Source organism: Carassius auratus, chromosome 22 (genome assembly GCF_003368295.1).
Source record: "Carassius auratus strain Wakin chromosome 22, ASM336829v1, whole genome shotgun sequence".
Classification (NCBI taxonomy): Eukaryota; Metazoa; Chordata; class Actinopteri; order Cypriniformes; family Cyprinidae; genus Carassius; species Carassius auratus.
The window spans coordinates 3,221,657-3,236,252 of record NC_039264.1 but is presented as its reverse complement, the minus strand read 5'-3'; the positions used below and the strand labels follow the sequence as shown (position 1 = coordinate 3,236,252).

General features: G+C 34.8%; 1 protein-coding gene across 1 annotated transcript; it reads right to left on the bottom strand.

Annotated features, from left to right (window-relative positions):
- Nucleotides 1–5,574: 5,574 nt before the first annotated feature.
- LOC113040755 (uncharacterized) lies at nucleotides 5,575–9,638 on the bottom strand. The gene is made up of 5 exons (XM_026199012.1): nucleotides 9,557–9,638; nucleotides 8,013–8,345; nucleotides 6,839–7,168; nucleotides 6,605–6,718; nucleotides 5,575–6,476 (listed from the first exon to the last, which is right to left on the bottom strand). The coding sequence occupies exons 1-5, from the start codon at nucleotides 9,636–9,638 to the stop codon at nucleotides 6,397–6,399; spliced, it is 939 nt and encodes a 312-aa protein (XP_026054797.1). The 3' UTR covers nucleotides 5,575–6,396.
- Between the last annotated feature and the right edge of the window lie 4,958 nt (nucleotides 9,639–14,596).

Below are 14,596 nucleotides of genomic sequence, written 5' to 3'. Positions count from 1 at the left end.
AAAAAAAAAAAAAAATCAATAAGTGACATTCCAGATTATCATTTGTTGCATATTGCACTGTTTAATAGTAACATTCACATCATAGACTCATTTATGGGTTACAATTTTATATAAGTTGCATTCAGATGTAGACTGAATAAATCTGTAATGTTTTGCTGACAGTTTAAGGAACTGTAGATAAATCGTTATCAACAATAATTATTAATAATTTGCAAGAATTTAATGCAGAAATGAAATATTTTATGTCACTTGATCATAATGTGAAAATATCGATTTCTTTCTTTTTTCATTTCACTTGTCAAAAAAATAAACAAATCTAGTATAAATCAGAAAATGTCTATGTTTAAATAAAGGTGTTGTTCTAGACCATAAACACAAAGTTGAACAAACTTTCCATCTCATACACACACATAAACACACAAATATAAATACAAAAAAAAAAAAAATAAATACAGATCTCGATTGCATTTAGGAATGTTTAAATACATATTCACAAATGATGTATCATAAAGTAGTTGAAGCATCAAGAAAAATGAAGTGAAAATGAAACGAGTCCCTATTGACCTCTACTGGATATATGAGGTCATTGCACTTTCGTTTTTCCACAAACCTGTAGATGACAGCATTCTATCCCTAACACATAGAACAAAGTCCAAATAAAATGTAGATTTAATTAAGATTTTTTTTTTTTCAAAATTCATAAACTATGGGAGTACTTTTCAAGTTAGTTTTCTCCATAAGGATTTCAAATTTTGAACTCAAGTTCAAATGAACCAAACTCTCCAGCTCTGAGCTGGATCACAGTAATACAAAGCTCGCTTTGAAGCAAAACAAGGTGGATGAATTATTATACATTTTGTACATTATGGTGAATACAGTACCTTGACAAATGAATGAAAGACATCGCCATTTTTCATATTGCCTTGCCATTATGCACATTACATTTCAAAATGATTTTTGCTATGTGCAAGTGAAAGCCAAGACATTTTCCAGTACTGTAACCCATAATTGGAATTGGTGCTGTGCATTTAACCCATTCAAGTGCACACACACAGCAGTGAGAAGTGAAAACACAGTGAACACACACACACCGAGACTCAACCCAGCAACCTTCTGGTAACTAGTCCAAGTCTCTAACCATTAGGCCACAGCTGCCCCCTGTACCCTGGCGCCTTTGGTGTCCTCAGATTCCAGATTTTCAAATAGTTGTATCTTGACCAAATATTGCCTATATTATTATTAATTACATATATATATATATTTTTAAATGTACTCTTATGACTGGTTTTGTGGTCCTGGTTCAAATGTTTTCATAGATAAACAGCTCCTTCATTGCAGTTTGTATCTATTATTGGATGTGTGTCTGAAAACTTACTTATTCTTACTAACGAATGATATGAAAATCTTCATTATGGAGGAACATACCTTTACCATACCTTCATTACAGACCCCCCCCCCCAGACTTTATTTTGTTTCCTTATGTTTTATTTTCTTTTCCTTCACCTATTGCTATGGGTGTTTAAAAAATAGCAGGCTGTGTTGATTTTTTACATATTCCATGTATATGTTATTTAAGAATCTGCATAATAATAATAATAAAAAAGGAAAATAAATATTTATTTTTTTATTTAAGAAATTAGAGTTAAAAGAGCAGTATGGTGGCAAACTTTAACTACTGAGATTTAGATGACTACTTTTAAACGAAAATAACTGCAATCCACCTTATTTACATAAGCTTACTTATAATGACATAAGCCGTTTTCTGTGAATGTGCGAGACTTCCGGTTCATTAGCCGCTGTAGGGAAATGGGAAAACCAGTATGTTCATAATAAAGATAACATTGATATAATACGGTAAGACAACACCAGTTTGAAAGTTTAAGCAAAAAAGAAAATAAAAAAAAAAGTTGTGGAAGTAGATGAGACCGGAAGCCAGATATTAAACTAATAATGGCCACGCCCACTCTAACGGCAAACTTAATGTGAAAACATTCTAAAAGCGGAGTCAATGGGTAAAAAGTAAATACAGTTGCTAAGGTAAATAATTTGACAACTTCACACTTGTTATATGACGCCGCATTGTGGACAAACTATGAACAGAGTCATTCTACGAAACGGGTGCCATTTCCATGTTGCAGTTTTCCAAATTTTCATGAAGAACAAACTTTTTTTTTCTTTTTCTTACAACTTTACAGATATGTTAATCCTCCAAAAAACATATTTTCCCACCTCAGGCACAAAATCCTTAATAATATTATGCTTTTTATTCAGGCGAGGGAGTCTTTCTTGTACCACCCCATCACGGACAATATGTATGCCAGTAGAGTAGCAAAACAAGAAATTTATTTTTTAAATCTAATGTTTTCCTAATAGTAAAATGTCCCTTTTTTGGAAGCCATCAATAGAAAGTCTGTAAGTTAATCATTTTTTTTTATTCTTAGTTTTTTTATCTTGAAAAATGAATTTGACATTTCAATGGCCTCATTGTTTGTACTAAAAAAACGAATACACTTAAAAAATACCAATAAAGTTACATTTATTTGATTAGTTCAAACAACAACAACATCATTCAACATTAATTTTTGTAAAATTTCACTTATTTTACATACAATTGTAACAAAATGACCCTGTGACGGGGTGGTAACTGATGTCACGGAGTGGTTCCCTGTGACAGGGTGGTATGAACAATGCGTTTATCTATATGATATGCTTGTTTTAAACTTTATACAACTGGGGAGGGAAACATTAAACTTAGAGATTTAATGGAAAACATTGGTGATGCTCTGAAAAAAAAAAGAGCATCATATCAGTGACAGGGAGAGTCGCATCCACACATCCCTCTGTATTTCCATGTGGCAGGATGTCACAGGCTGTGGTGTTTGAATGATTTCAAGCACATCATCGAAGAGATACCAGAGGAAGTCATCTCTTGGAGGCCAGAAGAACCTATTGGCTCCAACACGGTGCATACACTTTACAAGGGCATGTGTTTCATCTGTTTCCATGATGATCCCAGGATAAAGATCATTATCATATTTAAGCAAGCACCACTTCCCAATGAGATCTTCACTATCCCAAGCAATTGCTTCTGTTGGAACCTTTTGGAGTGTTTTGTTAAAAGAGAAATGCTGTGTGGTGAAGCACTGACATCTTAGCTGGTTTTGCGTGGAGCACATGCAACTAACTTCCCGGTCAGTGTTGGGTATAGTTACTTTGGAAAGTAGTTAGTTAGGTTACAACGTTACCATCAATTAAAAGTAATCAGTTATGATACAGCGTTACTATTCATAAAAGTAACGCGTTAGAGTACTCATGCGTTACCAAAAATTAAAAGCCGTTTGCAGCGGCTCACACATGACAGACACAGCCCCCGGCCCCTTTAAATGCACCTAGAAGTCGTGACTCCCGACAATGAATAACGTCAGTCATCCGACTAAATTAACACTGCAGGATAACAATAACAGGAAAGACAGTCAACAATCGGCTATTCCACATTGCGTTTTATTTATTTATTATAACAGAACATATTATTAATCAAAATTCGCACCTAACGTTACCCAGTCCGGGTAGCCTAGGCTACTGTATATTATGAGCACCACAAGATAACTCCTGATTTTTCATCAACTTTAAATAATGCAGTTATCAAAGTACAAGTATGCTTACTTGTAAACACAACCTTAAACAGGCTTGCAGATTTAAATCCATTTAGAAAAGATGAACCATTAGCCAGCCAATGATCTAACAGAAATTAACATCTGCCTGTCAAACAAAAATGTTATCAAACCGGATTAAATCCTTCACTGCCACACAGGCAAATGACAAATCGCTTAATAGCCGAACTAATTATTATTAAAGTGTCACTCACAGAGTGTGCATTTTACCGTTATGTTCTTTTCTTTTTCGTTGACAAATTGAAAATAATGTGCGTACTTCCATAAACCAAACGCTGTCCTCTCTGCTATCTTGCCGGGAGTTCGAAAAAAAAACCACACACACACACACACACAGGGTCAGGCGCAGGGCACAGACGTATCACAGCCATTGACTTTACGATCACAGAGCTTCGGCTCCGCTGATACATCCGCAGGTGGCATAGACCTAGGCCTACTGTCTGACAAAAAGCAGGCTGCAGTCGGGATTTTCCTTTCCTTAAAATAACGGATTACTTTTTAAAAAAAATAACGAAGTTACTGATTACTTACGCACGAAACTAACGCGTTAAGTTACACATTTCAGGAAAAAAGTAATTAGAGTACTCTAACGCGTTACTTTGTAACGCGTTACCCACAACACTGTTCCCGGTAAAGGATTTTTTTGAGTGAGTGATAGGGATAGTGATTGAGTGACAGTGAGTGAGTTAAATAGATTGAGTGAGTGTAAGACATAGTGAGTAATAAGTGTTTGAGTGATATAGTGAGTGAGTGAATGAACAAAACAGGGTTAAGTTAACAGAAGAAAAAAAAAATGATTAGCCTATATTAGAATCCTTGATTTCCACACATTCAAATGGGAAGCAGAACCAACCCGTCACATCCCCTACCACCACGTCACAATAAAACATGTGACGGGGTGGTATGTGACGGGGTGGTAAATTTCAGCCCAAAATGGCCGCAGATCTCCCATGTGGTCAAGTTCCTCACCTAGCATACATGCATTCTATCTGAAATATATATATTTTTGCATTAACAATGTAAAATAAAAAATAAAAATCAGTTTTCCCTTTCTATTTTGCGTGACGGGGTGGTTGGTTTAAGCTTGACGGAACCTTCCTAACATGAAAAATCAACAAATAAAGACTGCAGAGGAATGTCAGTACTTGCCTGCTTTTGTTCTTGGCGGCAAAGAAGGCTACAATGATGTCACTTCCGCCCTCTGATGTCATTTAAAGCAACAGTACATTATTTATGGATAAAACAAGTTAGTGTGACGGGGTGGTAAGTCAAACTGAGGGACGCACACAAATAACAAAATATTTACAAAAAATAAGGTTTATTTTGAATAAAATATATCTTATGTGAAAAGGGACATGCACAAAATCCTGAAAATAATAAATGTTTAAAAAAAATACATAACTTATTTGGTGATATTTTAGATGAAAATGTCATGTTGGTCAACACGGACATGTGAACTTGGCTATGAACTAAAACAAAATGATTAAAATAGTATGTTATTCTTTAAAAAATATATTTTTATCATATATCATGTTAACAAGAACACTTGAATGAATACATTTAAGCTTTGTAAACACATTTTGGGACATGTTTGTGCCTTATGCATCTCATCAAATGTTGCGGACCCAAAGGGCTCCCGTTTCGTAGAATGACTCACCAACAACAGTAACAAAATTAATTAATTGATTGGAATCAGTCAAAATATTAAATATTTCGACATTTTCCACCGATTAAAACAAATTAAAACGGAAAATAAAATGTATAAAAAATATTATAGACAACTAATAGTGTATTAAAGATACTAAAACAACACTGGTACATGCTTACCAACAAAGATCCTTTCACTTAAAATATAATTTGTTTAAATAAAGAACATTTCTAACATTTAAACAGATTATTCACATTCAGCACACAGTGCTACATTTATTCACAGTTTTAATAAATACATCAATATATAATAACTTATAAATCAAACATACAAATATGAAAAAGTGACATCTTCACCTATAGCAAGGTGCAGTAAACCATAAAGCTCATCATTTGTAGTAGTATTATTGCCATAACCAGAAACAAAAGGCTACAATGACACAAATATCTATTCCTAAGCAGACACAAACATAAATTAATTTAAAAAATAAATAATACAATATAACATAAAAATACATGCATCATAAATAATCTAAGTGCATTTTTACAGTTTGCAAAGCATTTAAATAATAAAAAAAAAAAGTCATTTTAAAATATGAAACGTTCCCATGTATATTAATAATAGTAGCAGATATGTGTAGCTGTAAACATTTAGCGGTAAAGCAATTTCCTTTTCTTTTTTCTTAATTAAACGTTCCACATCGGTCTAGAATATGTGCAATGGGAAAATAGCATATATAGAAAGCATATCTCACCTTTACAGACATTTCAGGAGTAATAAATATCATTCCAGCACATTTTTTTTTTTATCCGTAACAACTGCAAACATCTTGGGTTTAACTGGTATTTAACATTTTTTCTTTAGAAATTCTCTCAAGTTAATAAAATCTCTAGCACTGTTTACGAGCCGACTAATTTATAAGATATCGTTTTACAGCCACTGTGTGTACATATATATATGACATTCAGATGATTACATTATTAAAATGATCTATGCCTCCCGTCACAGGTGATTTAACATTTCCAAACCAGGTAACAGTAAGTGCACTGTGATAAATAAGAACCTGTTTTTGTCACTTCACTGAAATGGGAATAAGGCATCGGTGTCTTCACACTGATCCGGTTGGGATCCTCTCCGATCTTGAAGGCTCTTTTCATCTGTGTGACAACAACAAGTGACAGAAGATAAAGAAAGACAAATGTGTAGTGTCAGTGACAGCTACAGAGACGAATGCAATCACACACGGAGTTAAATGCTAAGGTGTTTTTCTTCAAGTAATACTTGCCCTTCATGGAGCTCCTGAAGAAATAGAAAATGACTCCAACAACAACAGCTGCAGCTATCAGCAGAACTACAGCCAGATATATCACTGCTTTAACAGCTGAAGACACACCTGAATCTGGAACCAATAGAGAATTTTTCACAGGTTTGAGGCAGTCAACACAGTTTCACGCAGTGATGTCAAAAAAGTAATGATATTGATCTTCATATTGCCCTGTAAAGCCACAGTGACACTCACCAGTCACAGACACAGTGAAGCTCTTAAAGCTGGTGACGGTGTAATGGTTTCTGCTTGATCTGATCTTTAGTTGATAATCTCCAGAGTCTGTGGATCTGGTGTCTGTGATGGTCAGAGATCCAGTCTGATGATCCAGCTCCAGTCTGTCTCTGAATCTCTCTTCACACTGGACATCTGTACAGATGTGAATCTGATCTCCAGTGGTTTCAGCGATGAGAGAGTCATTAAAGCACCACGTGATCACATCATCTGGGTTTTTTACTCCAGGAGTGTCTAGAGAGAGAGATTCTCCCTCCTTCACTGACTTTCTCTTCACTTCAGCAGAAACACCTGAAACACAAACCAACAGCCGCTGAAGAAGAACCTCTAGAAGAGAAACAAACCATGAAAACGTTCTCTCTTTACTCCTACAGGCGTAGAAACGTCAACTCTGCTGGATTAAAAGATGTATAGAGCGGTGTCATATGGTAAAAGAAAATATCACCTTACATTTTTCATATCAGTTGATATTATTATCATGACACATTTCACATCTTTTATTTCTGTCAAGTTTAAAGGCAGATTTTTGTTCCTAATTGAAGTTAATTGTGCTTTTAGACTACTCTGTATGGTCACAATGACAAGACTTTTGAATTCTTTACACTTTTCCCGTATTTATTTTCTTTTAAAAAGGGTCAGTTCGAAGTAATTATTTTTAAAGTGTTGTTTTGTAATTGATTTTTTTTTTCTTTGAAAACCAAGACAAAAAAATACAAACAAACATTTTGGCTATTTAATTTATGCAATGTTGAAAAAACAAAACAAAGGCAAAATAAATGGGGTTGAAAAAACGTGAAAAAAAACAAACTTTAATCTCGGTGCATCCCAACAATATTTATCAACATTTTTATGCTTATAAACACAATTTATGTGCTTATTTTACAACAAATCCTCCGCATTTTGGAATCCAGTGAACTAAAAAGGAGTATGAAATAACAGAGCAATTTAAACTGTGTAGTCAGAAATGTGATGTTGAGAACTAAATTGAAAACTAATGGCTCCCCAGTGGACACAGATTAGTTTCTAGCACAATAAACGTCTGAAAACAACTCTGAATGTCCATATTATACTAAACATATTCATTATGTGATTTGAACACATATAACCTGCTTTTAAACATCCATTAGTGACTCACCATTAACATCAACATTGAAAGTGTTTCCAGTGTGTCTGCTTCTGAAGGTCTGTAGTCGATACACTCCAGTATCTGAAGTGCTGATGTTTGCGATCATAAGATCACCAGATTGATGATCCAGCTTCAGTCTGTCTCTGAATCTCTCGTCTTCTCTATTACACTGAACATCTGTGCAGATATAACGGAGATCTTCATTGATTTGAGCGATGAGATCGTCAATGAAATACCATTTAAATCTTTCTCGACGGTTCATGGTGATATTAGTGTGAAGAGTGACGGAGTCTCCCTTCATCACAAACACTGACACGAGTTCTGTGGCCACATCAGATGCACCTGGAGAAGAAATACACAGATTATTATCAATCTCTTAAAAGAATAGAAAGACAAATGTGACCCTGGACCCACATCAGCAGTCAAGTAGCACGGATATATTAGTAGCAATAGCCAAAACCATACAGTATCCGTTTATATTTTATGCCAAATATCATTAAGGCATTAAAGATCATGTTCCATGAAGATTTTTTGTAAATGTCCTACCGTATACACGACAAAACCTAATGTTTGTCTAGTAATACGCATTGCTGAGAACTTCATTTGGACAACTTTAAAAGCGATTTTCTTAATATTTGGATTTTTTTGCACCCCCTCAGATTCCAAATTTTCAGATATTTGTATCTCAACCAAATACTGTGTGATCCTAATAAACAATACATCAGTGGAAATATTATTTATTCAGCTTTCAGAGGATGTATTAATCTTAATTTCATAAAAACTTTCAAATTTATTTAAGTATAGAAACTATTCTGCCTTATTATGTGATAAAAAAAAGTGTTTGTAGTATATAAACTTTAAGAAATCATTCTTATTGATTATTGTCCAGCAGTTATTTGATTTGTAAACCAGTTAAAAGATAGAAATTGAAATAGAAATAAAGTAAAACATACGTCTCCATCATCACTTTTAATGAATTTAAAGCATCATTGCTAAATAATTTTTTTTTCAATTTCTAGCATTTCTTTTCTAAAATATATATATATATATATACACTGACTCCAAGCTTCTTTATGGTATAGTGTATAATCTCACAAAAGCTTTTTTATTGCTCATAAATGCTGATCTTTGGATCCTTCTATTCATCAAATAATACTGAATAAAAAATAATTCTTAAGTAGCAATACAATTTCATGTTTTTATTCAAAATATTGCTTTCATATAGCCTACCATTCAGATTTTGCCGGTATTTGTATAAGGAGCGTGTTCCATTAAGTTCGCGAGGCGTGATTTTAAATGGTATTTATTTACAGAGTTATATGATATCACACTTCTCTAATATGTTTGGTCCGTGTGTGAAGACGCTGAAGTAAGTGGCGTGACGCAATTCTATGAATGAATATGTCCAAGTGAAGTAAACAGCTTTTTGTTTGTTTGTTTGTTTCGTTTTGACGCTAGATAATATCCATCAGATAATAAATACGTCTAAAACTATTCATTTGTATTTTTTCATCGTTGACTTCAAGACGAACTGTAAAAAGTAAATGTCTTACCGTTCAGAAGTAAAGCAAATACTGTAAACAAGGTAAAAGTAAACTTTGTTTTCAGCATGTATTCTCCAAACAGAGCCGCCATTGTCCCTTTTCACAGTTTCACGATCTCAAGGAAGAGGAAGTCGTCATTTCTTTTGTCCTTGACAGAACTTTTTTTCTCTCTCAAGTTCTTTCACACAAATAGTAACTTATATATGCTACAGAAAGAGAAAACAAAGAGGTCCTCTGATGGTCAGCATCATCTCCTCTCAGGTGTTCTGGATCAGCTTGTGTAAAGCCCGTGGCAAAACATAGAAACAAAGTAGAGACATCATTAGCATAGCTGCTCATCCAACAAACTAAAATTAGTTTAACCCAAGCTAATGAATAAAAATGCACATTTGATCAGATGCAGCTACACTCACAATTTAAGGGATACATTATTATTTTTGTTTATTTTGGTGACGTATAAATAAAGTCTTCCCATCTGCCTGCACTTGAGTCTTCGCCTCTTGCGATCTGTGACACTACGTCCTTAATAACAATGGATGAAAAGTTTAGAGCCCTACTGATGATTAAGTCTAGAGTGTGTCCACCTTTGTGTGTGGGTCCATGTACATGCTGAATCGACAGGTAAAAAAAAATGTTCATTTATCACCAATTAACTGTTTGACAAACACTTCCTGCTTCGATGTCCAGATCTGAATTGAAAATAATCTCAAACATGCTCCAAAGTCCCGATCTGAATCAACCGAGTCGCGAACAGGCTCCGAAGTGCCGATCTGAATCAACCGAGTCGCGAACATGCTCCGAGGTGCCGATCTGAATCAACCGAGTCGCGAACAGGCTCCGAAGTGCCGATCTGAATCAACCGAGTCGCGAACAGGCTCCGAAGTGCCGATATGAATCAACCGAGTCGCGAACAGGCTCCGAAGTGCCGATCTGAATCAAGCGAGTCGCGAACAGGTTTCGAAGTGCCGATCTGAGTCAACCGAGTCGCGAACAGGCTCCGAAGTGCCGATCTGAATCAACCGAGTCGCGAACAGGCTCCGAAGTGCCGATCTGAGTCAACCGAGTCGCGAACAGGCTCCGAAGTCCCGATCTGAGTCAACCGAGTCGCGAACAGGCTCCGAAGTCCCGATCTGAGTCAACCGAGTCGCGAACAGGCTCCGAAGTGCCGATCTGAGTCAACCGAGTCGCGAACAGGCTCCGAAGTGCCGATCTGAATCAACCGAGTCGCGAACAGGCTCCGAAGTCCCGATCTGAATCAACAGAGTCGCGAACAGGCTCCGAATTGCGATCTGAAAACTTCTACCAAAGAATGTAAAAAATAACTCTATTTCTCTAACTCTAATAACTCTAAAACTCTATGAAAGACTCAGATCACGTATCTAAAAATAAATCGCTATAGTAAAAGAGAAATAATAAGAGGAGTGAAGTTTCCTTCCGTTCTTCTGTGTTTGGTCCTCACGCGCGTCTGACGCTCCACGGCGCATCTCCGCCCCTCACACGCGCGTTTACAGCGCTAAATTAATCATCTTTGCTAATTATTATACATTTACTTCATTGTCAGCTTCAGGTACTTCATTTATTATTGTTCAATGAACTGTTTGAAACAAAAAAAGGTTGTATTTCAGTAATAATTCTAAATTATCAAAATAAAATATATAAAATAATGGTTTCTATTTTAATATCCTTTAAAATATAATCTATTTCTGTGATGTGCAGCTGTATTTTCAGCATCATTCCTCCAGTCTTCAGTGTCACATGATCTTTAGAAATCATGAAAATATGATGATTTATTATTAGAACTATTAATAGTTATAATAGTTATAGTAATTATTTTGGAATCTGTGATACTTTTTTCAGGATTCTTTGATGAATAAAAAGTTAAAATTAAATAAATAATCTTGAGTAAAAGTACAGATACGTATAATTAAATATTACTCCAGTAAAAGTAAAAGTACTCCTTTTTCAATTTTACTCAAGTGAAAGTACAAAAGTTTTTATGTACTTAAGTAAAAAAGTACTGAAAGAAAGTTGTTTGCAATTTTATATAGGCTAATTAATTATTATGATTTTTTTTATAATCCTACTGCTCAAAATACCTGGTCAAGATATATTTTTGTTGTTGATATGGACTACGTTGACGAGAGTAATGTTCACTGTGAAGCTTACACTGTGATGTACCTGAGAGAAAGCAGAGATGACCATCTGATTTTCACCAGTAAGAACAAAGTATTTTAAAGTTTGTGGCTTTACAGAAACTTATATATGACAACTTATATATGAGTTATATATGACATGATAATAAGGCCTGAAGTTAGGATAATTACTGTATTTACCATGTTCTGAACATCACATCCTTTTTTTTGCTCCCCAGATGTAATCTATATATATATATATATATATATATATATATATATATATATATATATATATATATATATATATATATATATATAGGTGGTTGAATACAAATATTTGGACATTATTTATAAAAATTACCCCAAGCACCAGCAAGCTTGTTAGCTAGACATTTAGCATCAGATACAATATTTAGTTATTTTCAGTACGGTTATGAATAAACATTCATGTCTGTCTAACGTTACTCGTCTAGTTAATCCAAACAATATTACGTTACTGTTGATAAACAATATAAAAAGAGACGTCATGGTAGCATTTTAATAAAACTGTTAATATTACGGTAGCGGGGAATTTGGACATGCATGAGTTATTTTATTTAATCTGTGTTAGTTTAAGGTTATTTTATTTTATTTTTTAACCTAAAACACAGAGACGCTGATTGATGTGTCTGCATCGTTTGCACTGGAGCATTTCTGTGGGCTTAAACAGATCATTCTTTACAGCGGATTTAGTTCCCAAACAACTGACAATTTTGACCTATATATGATTTTCAGTTACAATAATTAATCCTAAATTTCGACATTAATAACTTACATCAGACGCACGCGCGCTCACAAGATCTCCCGGTTCTTACTGACTCGCACTAAACGGTTCATTTGAATCAGTGAGTGGTCGACTCCAGAACAGCTGCAATCGGATCATTCTAATTCGTAAACGAATCGTTTGGTGCGATTCGCGATCCGATTAAAGTTTATTTTGAAAAGACTCAGTTCGTTCATGATGAATCAGACACCGCTTCGTGTCGGAGCAAGTGATATATTATAGGGAGTAACGATATGTTTTATGAAATGTAGTGAAGTTAAAAGTACGATCTTATGCTTTGGAATGTAGTGAAGTAAAAGTAAAAGTTACTCAAAATAAAACTACTCCAGTAAAGTACAGATACTTGAAAAATGTACTTAAGTACAGTAACGAAGTAAAGCTACTCCGTTACTGTCCACCACTGATTTCAGGTGAACACCTCTTGAAGCTCATCAAGAGAATGCCAAGAGTGTGCAAAGCAGTAAAGAAAACTAAAGGTGACTACTTTGAAGAACCTAGAATATGACATATTTTCAGTTGTTTCTCACTTTTTTATGTATATAATTCCATATATAATTCCACATGTGTTAATTCATAGTTTTGATGCCTTCAGTGTGAATCTACAATTTTCATAGTCATGAAAATAAAGAAATGACCCCCAAAATAGTGAAAAAAAGTGGAGTGTGTGGAAAAGTGAAGTTCAAGCTTGACTTCGACTAGTTGCTAGTCCTATAGAAGTCGCAACAGGATACTAAACCTTTGAATGACTTCCACATTAAGCTCCATTTCCAAACAGTTAAAATGACAAATAAATATCCACGACACGTGTGATTATGTTACTGGATGCTCAAACTGAACAGCAACAAACAACCTACCCTTAGCATCTTTACCTAAAAACTTAAGGGTGTAAAGTTTAGTAGGGAGCGAGGGACATGTCTCTACCAATATCCAGCCACTACCAAATTGGCCCTAGTAATTTTGATCAAGCAAATTAAATGTCTGTTGTCTGCTGTTATGACCTAACCAATGCTAAAATAATATGCACTGAACGTCCTTGTGTTAAAATGAACAATCTTACTTATAACAATATATGTTCTTTTCAGACCAGTCTTTGTGTATCAGATCTGTTGTTAAGCAGTGTTTTCAGACTGAGAGGTTCATTACAGCAGAACAGGAAGCTCTGAAGACACATGCACTGAATGGTCACTCACACCTACAAGCTTCTCATCCAGCAGATCAAACACAGCTCTGAGGAAACAGACCGCAGCAGGTTTCACTTCGACTCAGATGAGCTTTGTTTGTGAGATCAGACACTGTTTGAACTTGCTGTTTTTGTTTGTTTTTCAATTCTCCACATTTTTGAGAATTACATTTTTTCAGCTATTTCAAACTATTAAAAATCTTAGGTAGATCTACATAACGTCCTGTATATTTAGCTTATATCCAGTAATGTCTTTCAAACATTATCAGTGTTAAATTATAAAATAGCCTGCATGTGTGTGTGTGTGTGTGTGTGTGTGTGTGAACTAGGAGGGTCCAACTTTGTCTGAAGGAGTTTCTTTTAAGCGGATGGTCTTATTAGAACAGACTTTCCCCGAACGGCTGATTAAAATGTTTGACATGGTTGTTTTGTTCTGTTTGTGGCATCCGATTGGTAAGTCATACATATATTTTTATGGTTTAATGTCATAGGATCATTTACTTTACAGCTCTTTACAGATAAATCAAATCTACTTCCGTTTCGATTCTTTGCTTGTTACATGTGTTTCTAGACTTGGAAAATATTCTAAAGCACTGTAGCGATTTTCAGCTTCTCACTTTATTTTATTTTTTTCAATTTAATTTATTTCAATCAGGGACAATGCACATTTATAATGCATAAATATGTAAAATGCACCAGATACTGGCTAAACATATTACATGAAACGCACATGGAAATCCTCTGCAGAACTTTGCAATAAATTGCAGTAAAAAGGACAACTACAAAAGTCATGGAAGGCTTTGTAAAGCAACAACAGTCTTGATCTGTGTCAAATCTGGCTCTGTTTGTTCATCAGGTGTGTTTGGTGAGTTAGTGTCAGTGATGGAGGGAGATTCTGTTCATCTACACAC